The sequence below is a fragment of the Python bivittatus genome, unplaced genomic scaffold (genome assembly GCF_059951505.1).
Source record: "Python bivittatus isolate LINGU-HERP-01145 unplaced genomic scaffold, Pbiv_v1 ctg000570_np1212, whole genome shotgun sequence".
Taxonomy (NCBI): Eukaryota; Metazoa; Chordata; class Lepidosauria; order Squamata; family Pythonidae; genus Python; species Python bivittatus.
The window spans coordinates 23,095,131-23,106,567 of NW_028277097.1; the positions used below are offsets into that span (position 1 = coordinate 23,095,131).

General features: G+C 44.0%; 1 protein-coding gene across 3 annotated transcripts in view; it reads left to right on the forward strand.

Annotated features, from left to right (window-relative positions):
* The window catches only part of UBAP1 (ubiquitin associated protein 1), a 29,233-nt gene extending 18,469 nt beyond the window's left edge, over positions 1-10,764 (forward strand). For all 3 annotated transcript variants that reach the window (XM_007440122.4, XM_025174339.2, XM_025174340.2), the window contains exons 3-7: positions 2,335-2,459; positions 3,044-3,952; positions 7,440-7,640; positions 8,217-8,318; positions 9,618-10,764. In XM_007440122.4, the coding sequence (XP_007440184.1) occupies positions 2,335-2,459; positions 3,044-3,952; positions 7,440-7,640; positions 8,217-8,318; positions 9,618-9,758 (1,478 nt within the window). In that variant the 3' untranslated portion in view covers positions 9,759-10,764. The remainder of the gene's footprint in view (positions 1-2,334; positions 2,460-3,043; positions 3,953-7,439; positions 7,641-8,216; positions 8,319-9,617) is intronic.
* The last annotated feature ends 673 nt before the right edge of the window (positions 10,765-11,437 follow it).

An 11,437-nucleotide genomic window follows, 5' to 3' on the forward strand; every position in this document is an offset into this window, starting at 1 on the left:
AGTAAATTCAGCTGAAGTAGGGTCCTTATGAAAGGCTCCGCTGCTGCTGCAAACAAAGATGTCTTCTGTCTTGGCTCCTGATGCTGTTTTACGGTTTCCTAGTGAGGAGCTGCCATTCAGAGCACCTGTGGGCGATCTCCTGATCTCTCCTTCTCCAGAGAAATTTGAAGGGCCGGTCTAGTCGCCGGTCTTTAGTTCTTCACAGCGGACATCTTCAGTCACCCATGACTCATGCTGGAAGCCGCAAGTCATTTCCCGAGGTGGGACTGAGCAACAGAAATGGCCTGTCTTGGGTCACCTCCTTCCTGTCACTTGAGATGGCAAGAGGTGTTACGGTTGGCCCACAATATTCATTTTGGGTTCCAGCCTGGAATAATGGTTCAGTCTGGCTGGGCTTAACCTTTAAAACAGCCTAATTGCTTATCTTAATAAGCATCCTTAGTCTGGCAGAAGCAGGAGAAAGTGTTGTGATTTGATAGATTATCATTAGAGGCATCATGAGGAAAGCATGGGAAATTCCCTTTGCCTGGGAAAGCAACAGGGAGAGAAATAGGCCAAATAGCTATGCTTGGTCTGGGCAGAGTGTAGTACATATATACACAGTCATTGCTACACTGTTCTTTGTTTCTAATAAAATGGCCATTGGAAGTTGGCAATGCCAACTCTGGACCTAGAGGGCTTTAGTTCTGATTTATAAGAGATCTGGAGTCCACACAAATCCTCTCTAGATTGTTCAAGTTATGTCTCTCTATTTAAAAAAGGATTGTGTTAATTGGGTAGGAGCTACAACATTTAGTAAGCATTGGCAGTTTCATTGGATGTTTTCTTTTCAAAGAGAAAGTGCATAATTTGGAATGCTGTTGGGAGTAAACCATACCCTCACAACTTCCTTGGTAGGTCCTTGTATGAAGATGGCTGCCAACAGGAACTGTAAACTCTTGGGTCTCCTGTGTGTGTTGTGATTTGCTCACAGCTTAATATTAATCCCTCAGATTATCAGATACACTTTTTAAGGTCAGGGATTGAAGATAGAGATTTCAGCATGGCGTGTGTACACTGTCATTCTGTGCAGCATTTGGTTGTGCAAGTGGGGAGGGTCACATCTAAGGACAGACTTTGAATAAAACTAGAGTAAGGCTTGTACTTGGAAGATCATAGCGCACTTTATGCATTAGCATCGTCCCCAGTTTGTACCTAAGTTCTTTTTTCCTGATGTGGTTCAGACCATCGGCATCTCATATGGAAGAAGATGAATTTGTATGAGAACAAGGGCAGGAGGAGAAGTTGGTCAGTCCTGGAGATCTCGGAATAACTTTTCAGTAGATCTGCAGCAATTTAAAAGTTTCAGCTGTTTGATAGCCACAACTGGTTGTTGTTTTTTTAAACTCTGTTGCTGAATAAATTATTTGTGACAAGTTGGAGAGCCAAGTGGGTGTGTTTGTAAGACAGAAAAAAAAGACATCTTCCAGTATTGGTTGAAGATTCTTAGACTCAGCATATGCTTGGAAGCAGACAGTTTCTTAATTTTTAGCATTGCATACTTACTGCAGAGAGCATTTTGCATCCGGTCCTGGTTGGTACATTTTTGGGTACTAATAAACAACAGTAGGTCCTCCCACCCCTAAAGTCTGCCTAAACTTGTATTGAAGTCATGCATAGTATTTGCTATATTTGACCCAGGCATCCAGTTTAAGAATACTGTGTTGGATAATTTTGCTGGAACAGCTTCAGAGAATTGCTCTGTTATGAAAGGCAAATCTCCAGAATAGAAGGCTCTGCATAACTGCTGTGCCTGGTATGGAATTCCTGGTCGTGTAAAGTTCTTTCTCTATTTCTTATCTTTAATATTAGACATTTGATGGGGAGGCTGTGTTCCAAAAAGGAATAGGAGTGTTGGCAAGGCCAGCTTTCCCTAATATGGCTAAGAATTCTAGAAGTTGCAGTCCCAGCACACTTGGAAGGTTGAGTTAGATAAACCTTTGGTCTGACTTGGGGCAGTGTTCTCTCTTCTTCTTCTTTTTTTTTTTTTTTTTGGTCTTGACTCATAGCAACTGCCTGGACATGTCCCTGCAGCTTTCTTGGCAAGATTTCGGAAGTGGTGAGTGAGTGACTGGCCCAAGGTCACCCAGATGGCTTCGTGCCTAAGGCAGGACTAGAATTCATGGCCTTCCCACTTCTGGTGGGAATGCCTTCACCATGACACCAAACTGTCTCTCAGTGTGCTCTAGTCTGAATCAAATGTTTTAACCACTGTAGTACACCGAGCAAACTGGATAAATAGGAGCTTGTGTTGATCAATATCTACTAAATCACTGTCTCACTTCTTCCTATCAGGGCCCTTCAGTTACCTTGATGATGTTCCATTTAAGATCGGAGAAAAGTTCAGAACACCAGCTAAAGTGGGTCTACCCATTGGCTTCTATTTGCCAGACTCTCCACAACTGATAAGGGAAGCCCAGGTGAGTCATAAGTTCTGGGCAGTTTTTTAATAGTGTTTTCACATGTTTAGTCTGCTTAATCACAATTAACATGATTAGGAATATACAGTACATATATAGATTGCTGTTTTCTAACTCATGCCTCTGATTAAACTTAGCTCAATCTAAAGCTCTTCTCATTGACCTCATTGGGTTGATTCCTTCTGTTTCTTAAAATAGAACTGCTTTGATTTGTTTGTACTTCTGCTGCGTTATTTGTTGAAGCCAAATAACAAACAGTTGATCCACAGCTCAAGTCATCAGTGTACTATAATATTGGTTAACCATCAGGGAGAACTTCTATAGAAGTTGCGATCAGAGCAAGCCTCTTTTGAGGCTTTTAGATTGGTAGATAAATGTTCTGATGTATCCTCACAGCTAATGTAATTTGACTTTACTTGGTGTTTCCAACTTTATTTTAATAAGGAGTTCTTATTTTGTTTTCAGTAAACTACCCACAAATATCTAGTGTTGCATTTATCAACATGTACTTTTCCTTTGGAGAAAATGTCATAACCGTCAAGAGTCCTCCAGCCCCTTACCATGATTTCTTTTTCTTTTTTCAGTATGACTTTTCTCTTGAAAAGAAAACAATTGAGTGGGCTGAGAACATTAAAAGAATCCAAGCTGTCCAGCAAGAAACTGAGAGGAGAGCTGAGGAGGCCCTAGCAAATGTTAAAGTGGCCTTGGAGGAGCAACTGTCAGATGCTTGTTGTCCGGGGGCTGCCATGCCTCTTCCCATCAACCCCATTCTTGCGGGTCTGCAGCACAACTCTATACTGACCCCCACCCCAGCCAACAGTAGTGCATTGAAGCAAAAAGTTTTGAGTCCCCCTCACACGAAGGCTGATTTCAACCCAGCAGACTTTGAGTGTGAAGAAGATCCCTTTGACAAATTGGAGTTGAAAACCCTTGATGATAAGGAAGAACTGAAAAACATCCTTCAAATCCACGTTGACACAACAGGGCCAATAGTTGCCCAACTTCTTGACAACAGCTTGCCCAAAGTAGCATCTCAGTCTGTATTGCAAGACCAAGAGGTTTTGGCCTCTTTAGAAAGGGTGACTTTGGACCTCAAGCCCCTGCACAAACCTAATGGTCTTGTTACCTTGCCCCAGTTGGGTGGGTGTGAAAAGATGTCCCTGTCTTCCAAAGTGTCTCTGTCACCTGTGACATCGGTGAGCAATATCAAGTCCCTCTCCTTTCCAAAGCTAGATTCGGATGAGAGCGACTTGCAGACGGCAAGGCTTGCGAACACGTACCGCAGTGCAGCCTGCATGCACAACGGCACTTTCCTCAGCTCTTTGCCAGACAAAGCCAGTGAACTGAATGGACATCATGTGATTGGGCTTTCCACCTTCAACGTGGACCCTGGCCTAGAGACGCAAACGTTATCCTCCGTGCCCAGGCTTCCTTCCCTGCCCACCTCAGTAGCATGTACAGAAGACATTCCAGCTCTCACTACAGCCACAGTGGTAAGCAGCACACAACAGAGGAAGTGCTCTTTTGGGATAGAGCATGACCTTTGGTGGGGAGAGGAGGGTGGTGGTGGCTGTATTGTACATGAACTAGCTAAAATAAAGCGGTGTTCCCCAGTCTCCTTTCCCTCTCCTTCCCTCCCTCTCCACATCATGCCAGAAGGACTGGCATGATGTGGAGCCAAACCTCTTTGGAAAGCTGAAATGAAATGGGTGAATGGAATATTCTGTTGCTTTTTTGGAATTGTATTTCTGGGTTCATGGACCAATCTGTTTGGCTGGAGTACCGAGGGTGTTTAATATTTGAGGAACTGGGTTAGGGGCTGTATCTTATCTCCCCTCTGCTTACATGTGACTGGAAGGAACCTGTTGGATATTTTTCCAGATTTTAAAATAAGGGGTTGGGGAGTGAAACAGTTCCCACTCACATATTATTGTTAATACCCCTGAAAAACATCATTGTTGGATCTTTATTTAGGGCTGGGGGTAGGAGTAGCTTTTCTTCCAGGGCCTTCCTGCTTTTAACACCACCCCCACCCCCCCACCCCCACTGAACTCAGCTTTATAGCCATTTTCGGTGTCTTAAGGCTGGGAATGGAAGAATAGGATTTCCTTGCCGGGGGGGGGGGGGCACCAAAATCAGGCTGCTGAGATGTAGTGGCATGATTGCAGAATGCTGGAGCGGGGTGGGGTGGATGGTGTACTCACACAAGTGCAGCTCGAGGGTTGTCTTATGGTTCTTGATGCATCTTTTCAGGTACCCACCCAAACCCTAGTTTTAAACCTGCAGCCAGAAGAAAGGCAGCTAAAATAATTAGTGGACTAAAAACATCTTCCGTATGAAAAAACAATAACTTCTTATCCCTAACATGCTGTTGGCCTTTTTTACAGTTGATGCACTGTATTCATCAAATACAGGAAACCTTCAATGAATTGTTTCCCATTACTCCTAGATCTTCTCCTTCATCAGTCACTGTTAGCTCTGATCCTGCAATTAGGATTTTTGGCTCCAATGAGCATTGCTTCATACTTGCTCACATTGAATGACTTCTGCCATTTTCATACCTACTCCCCTAATGTACAGAGATCTTTTTGGAGTTGTTCTCAGTTCCTTATTGTTTTTATCACTCTGGACAACTTGGTATCATCAGCAAACGTGGTTATACCACTAATCACTCCCGACTCCAGGTTGTTTATAAATACATTAAAAAGCACCTCTCCTAGGACAGAACCCTGGGAGACTCCACTAGTTACATTGCTCTCTTGAGAGAAACGTCCATTTAGTCCTCCTCTTCATTTTCTATTCCTTAGCCAGTTGCTTATCCACAAGAGGACCTGCCGTTTTCTTCCATCGCTGTTCAGCTTACTGAAATGTCTTTGATGAGGAACTTTATCAAGGGCTGTTTGAAAATCTAAGTAGTTAATGTCTCCTGACTCGCCTTTATCCACCCTCAAAAATACCCTCAAAAAACTCTAGTTAGACAGGACCTTTCCTTAGTAAAGCCATATGGGATATCCTTGAGCAAGGCCTTCTCTTCTGATGTTTGGTAATTTTATTTTAATAGCAATTTTACTTTTAATAGCAATTTTCACTGTCTTCCCTGGAATAGATGTTAAGCTGACAAGCCTGTCATTTCCTGGATCTCCTCATGAGCCTTTCTTAAAAATTGGAGCTACATTGGCCGCCGTCCAGCCTTCAGCTGCGGAAGCCGAGTGGAGAGACAGGTTGCATATTTTAGTTAGGAGGTCCATAGTCTCAGCTTTAAGCTCCTTAATAACCTTTGGGTGGATGGCATGTGGGCCTGGTACAGGGAACAGGGTGACAAAGAGGGGGATGTCCCCATTGCCTCCTTGCTAACTCCCAGGAGACATCTGGTTGGCAATTGTGAAAAACAGAATGCTGGACTGGGACGGGCCTGGCCTGGCCTGGCCTGACCCAACTGTGCTTTTCTTTGGTGCTTTTGGCCTCACTTGAGTTCCTCCTGCTGTAGCCAAAGGCCCCAAGGCTTCTCGCCTTCAGGGGAATTGATGCTCTTTCATTGGCTTTGCATTTTTACAGGATGAGCTCATTAGGGCACGGTGGACTGAATGGGAAAACGTGTCCCTGTGTTCATTCTTAGGAATATTATGTAGGTAGACTATGGATGTGTATGGCAATAGCTTCCTGCATGGGAAGTAGCAGTTGTTGAGTTAGCCAAAACCTTGCAGTGACGGGAGAGTGGATTTTCCTGTAGAGATTACCCTAGTTCTTGCCTGTGTCGATTAAGCCCTAATCCTACTGATGTTATAGGAGTTATTTTTATAACGCCGCTTCTTTGAAAGGGTCTTTGAAAAGCAGGTTTTGTCCCCGTAGACTTGATCTAGCAATTTCTCTTGTGAAGGATTTTGTCAGCTTTTTCATTGGCTGTTCTCTAGGCTCTTTGGAAATGCCTTTATGAGCAACCTGCCTTCTCCTTTTCTTTTCCTTGTCTGTGTGCTTGTAGTGTGAAATTGACCCAGCCTGCCCCATTGAGCTTGATGGCAGCAGTCCTGGCAACCGAGGTCTTGCCTTCAGGGAAGCCCTGAGCTACAGCTGCAAGGCACAAGGGACTATCATAGGTCTCTGGCATAGGGTTTTATTAGCCTAGCCTGCTTTTATAAGAAGACTTGGGCAATAACTGAGGCTTGCTTTGCTGGTAAGTGGGCTAGTCATGCTCTTTGGGGTGCGGTCAGTAGAAGACCGTAACAGAAAGGGAGGCCTGCTTATGTCCTGGAGGAAGTGAGGCTGCACTGCCTATGCCAAGAGGGGCGAGGGTTGTGCTGCCTGAAAAATCCTGGCTCCATACAGGTGGTGAGTGATTGGGGTGCGTAAAGGAGGGATGTCATTTCAGAAGTTTGTTGGCCTCTCAGGGTTGTAAGGCAGAACATTGCTGAATCAGGAAATACATCTTCTTTATCATGGCATCTCCCCTCTGGAATGGGATCCAGGTAGCTCCCATCCTGATGAAGTTCTGGAAGACTTTAAAAACTTGAGACTCTCCCAGCTTTGTGGAACCCTCTTGGTTGTGTTTTATGTTATAGGGAGTGTGGTCGTGTGGCATCTACATCCGAAATAAATAAATAAATACATAGATGCATGCATGCATACATACATACATACTTTTAAAAGGCAAGTCAGTAGCTGAAACTAATGTCAGGTTTTTATTTCTATATTTAAACAGGTTTTATTTTTCAGAGCCCAACTTTTTATTAACTCTCAAATGCTTTTAGATGGTTTCCTTAGGAGCTTAGCCTCAGCCATGCAAATGTTATTCTGGTTGTGGCCCTTTTAAGTTTGAGCTTGTGACCCTCTTTTTCCATGGAAGAGGACTGGCTGGACCCCAGGCCAATTCTTCTGTCATCTGGACGACATTCGTGTTAAAAATGCCTGGATGAAGGCTTCTGCTTTGACTCAGGAGCAGCAGCATTCTGCCTTCCTATCAAAAGTTTCTTTCCCTTCTGTTAGGTAACTCACCAAAGTTTCCTGACATCTCAAGTGCCCAATACCACCAGCTGTGCAAAGGGACCAGGTAGCTTTGCCTACGGAGATGCGCTGCAGGCTCTTTCCTCTAGCGAACGAGAGTGTCTTGAAATTGTCGTTAGTATGGGCTATTCTTACGAAGATGTCTTAAAAGCTATGAAGAGGAAGGGGCAGAGCATAGAACAGGTAAGAGGAAGCTTTCCTTAGTGAATCTGGGAAGGGAAGCAAGTGATACGTAAGTCGATATTTGCTGCACTTTGAGTGCTCAAGGATGACAACCCACTCTGTTCCTTGTCCTTTGGGAGGTGTCCCTTGAAGGATGATGTACTTGCAGGATTGTGTCTTGCACAGCATGGAAAAGGCTAATAGTGGATGAAGAGCTTGTGGTGCTTTGATGGAGGGAGGGAGGGAGGGAGGGAGGGAGGGAGGGAGTACCTGGGAGAATGGCTGTCCGTGAGATAGATGTTTTTGGAACTAAGAGTGAGGTCATGCCTGGTGGTTGCTTGGATGCAAAGATGGATACTGCCTGTGTTCATATTCTGCTTAAGTGACAGTCAGGGCAAGAATATGATTTACAGTGAAATTTGTGGATAGCATGAGAGAAATTATAGCCCTTCTCCCCAACAGTTCAGCCTTGTTGGTATAATCAGGTAAGAAGGTCCTGGTAAGTTCAGGCAGCTTAACTATAGAAAAGGTTTGTTTCTGAAATTAGACTTGCAGAATAAATGTCCCAGTTCATTTCTCTGTGGATTCTCCTTGCAGGTTCTTGAATACCTGGTTGTTCATGGGCAACTCTGCGAGAAGGGCTTTGATCCACTCCTTGTAGAAGCTGCCCTTGAAATGTATCAATGCTCAGAAGAGAAGGTGAGCATTCATTGTTATAATGTTGTTGAATCACTCTTCTGGATTAGCTTAGTGCCACCTGCTCGACACATTATTCTTTCTGATGCCTTCACTATAGCCATTGCTGAATTTCTGGCTTGTTCTAGAAATCCCAAACGCAAGCATTTCCTTCTCCTGTTGCAGCCAGACCTGATCCTGGGGATCCTCTTGTCATTTTGCCATTTTCTCTTCAGCTTAACTGAGCTTTACTTTAGGAGATCTAAAGCTCTCAGAGAAACCGGTCCCATGTACTAATGGGGATGTAACCTTTGGATATCCCTTGCACTGAATCCATAATGAGACATCGGGTTTTTCCATTCTGGTGGCAGTTGTGGCAAGGAAAACATTTGTTCAGCTTAACAGTGGTGCGCCCTCCATTCCTCAAAATCGGATACAGCCACAGTGGCACATGCTATTGTGACTTGCTATTGTGCTATTGAGACAGCTGCTGGAATCTTTATTTCTTTTAAATAAAGATGCTAATTCCACCCTTCTCAATGGGCATGGAGGAGGCACATGTTTTAGGTCATGTAAAACTGTTCAGCCTTCCTCAGCCAGTACTTTCCATGTATTTTAGATGGCAGTTGTCATCATTCCAGCCTCAGAGCCCAGTAATTATATTCAACATAGCAGTGCTGAAGATTATTTGTTTGCTTGTTTGTTTAAATAATTTATATGGCCGCCCATCTTGCAGCAGTGACTCTGGGCACTGTACAAAGATTAAACCCCCCAAATTAAAAATAATAGCCCACAGCACCCCAGGTAAATGACACCTTCTAATCGTAAAAAAACATGAAAGGGCCAGCCTAACCTTCTGGCCCAAATGCCTGGGCAAATTGATAGCCTTTCCTTCATCCAGGAACTCAGGGCACCACACCTAGTACCCTCATATTTTTTCCCCCAACTCTGTGAGGTAGGTCAGGCTGGGAGAAAGGTATGGGCCCAGTCACTCCAGGAACTTCCATGGCTGCAGGGAGGCTGAAATCTGGGTCTCCCTGGTGCTGGTCTAACCCCTTTAACCACACTGCCTGTCTGGCTTGCACTGTTTCTCTGCCTTTTAAAGGTTCGGCAAGGATCTAACTTCAGGTAGTGGTTTAGCCTTCAAATTTTTATTTTTTATTTTTTGGCTGCCTGTTTTTCTGTTGAGCTTCGAATTGACAAGTATTATGTGAAGTCTCTCCAGACCACCTTTTTAGCTGCCTTGGGTATCTTGAAGCCCAAAGGTCAGTTACGCAAGTATTTGTATGCCATCTTGACAGTATCACCTTTTTCCTTTCTCAGGCAACAGAGATTCTCCAGCTAATGAGTAAATTTAAAGAAATGGGATTTGAACTGAAAGATATTAAAGAAGCATTGTTATTACACAACAATGACCAGGACAATGCCCTGGAGGATTTAATGACCCGAGCAGGAGCCAGTTGAAACTGTGCAGAGCAGCCCTCACTGCCCTGCCCGCTGGACCTTGCCATCACCACACGGATCTCTCGGGTGCTGCGGGAAGAATGCCACCAGGATTCTGCATTCCAGATACTGCCACAGCTGAAAGAGCTGGTCCATTGCCATGCCATCACTCCAGTCAGCCCACCCAAGAGAGTCCAAACTGCTTTCTTCGATTAAAGTTTTAAGTGCCCTTCCCTAAGTTTGTTTCTTTGGGTAGGCCAGAGACTCTGGACTGAGTTGTACAGACGGGTCAAGCTAGTTCTTTCTCCTGATCCCTCCCCCCCCCGTCCCTTTGCACTGGACTCAGAGAAGTATCAACCTGGCTCTGAAATGAATTATGCTTGAGTTCCTTACAACTGCTTTCATTTGTGTGCCTGCTTGTACCGCAACATTTGACTCTTGTTAAAGTTTGGTAGATGTGCAATGGAATTTCAGTTTAACTCAGTTGGGGAGGGTATCTTTGGTTGAAAGGAGGTAGGTATCTTAGTGCAACACTGGTTCACTAACCGCCACTGGGCGCGCAGAGAAACTGTACAACCTTCTCTGGCATGGTGGCCCTGGCTGCTCGAATTTCTGCTAGTTTTCAGAACAGATAAGCTGTGAAATCCTTTGTCCCTTGGCTATTCTGTCTACTGTATCTGACCCAGGAGTTTTGGATCTGTCCTGCCCAAGCTGACAGGTTTCCTATTTAAGCCGAGTCCCTCTGGAGAAATGAAGTGACTTGTCAGTTTAACATACAGTGTGAAATCGGAGGTCTCTCTTTCAAGCACTTTCTTTACAATATTCACTGCATTGGTTCCATTTTTTCACACAGTTATAATTATTAATCTAGTAATAGGAATCAGACTTTGGGTTTTGATAGCAAAAAGTATTATGTTGTACATGTTTAAAGATTTAAATTCATACAATATAAGCAGTCTTGATCCTTGAAGTAATTTGCTAAGTATTTTGGTTCTGCAGAAAGATACTAATAAAATCTTAAAAAGTGGCTCATAGTGTTCTGCTCTTAGGATTTAGGAGAGATTACTTTAATCTCATTTGTTCTATGAAAATCCAGACTTCCCTGTTAGCATGCTGTGAATAATTAGCATCATTTGCCAAAACCACTGACTCACTTTCCTTCATCCTAAAATAAGGGGCCACGAATATTCTACAGCAGTTCTGAGGATAGTTGTCTGTCGCTTTCAAAGAACTGCCGGACTTTGAATGTCAGCTGGGGGTTTGTTACTTTGAGATTTAAAACAAAGAGGTGTACCCTTCGTGTATAATTGTCAGATAATAAAATCCGGTAAACCCCAAGACCAAGCTTGTTTAGAGTTAGAACCTAATCGGCTGTTGGGCTCATGGCTTCCTGTGCCCTACCCCAGTGCTAATGTGACTTGGGCCTGAAACATACATGCTTGTCATGGAGTCATTTCCTGTACTTGGCCCATAATTTCCTTCCCAGTGAGGGCAGCAGCGGTGATGGCAGGAGTCACAGGGGTACTTTATTACTGAGTAACCATCTTAGAGTGACTGAGTCAGTCCTCTGGGATAAACACCCCACGTGGTGACAGTGCTGTCATGACACATTGTTAGGGTTTGTGTGTCAGATATTTTTTTTAGCCCTTCTTGTGGTAATCTGCAAGCTGCTTACAGCCTATGGGAATTTACTGGCACAG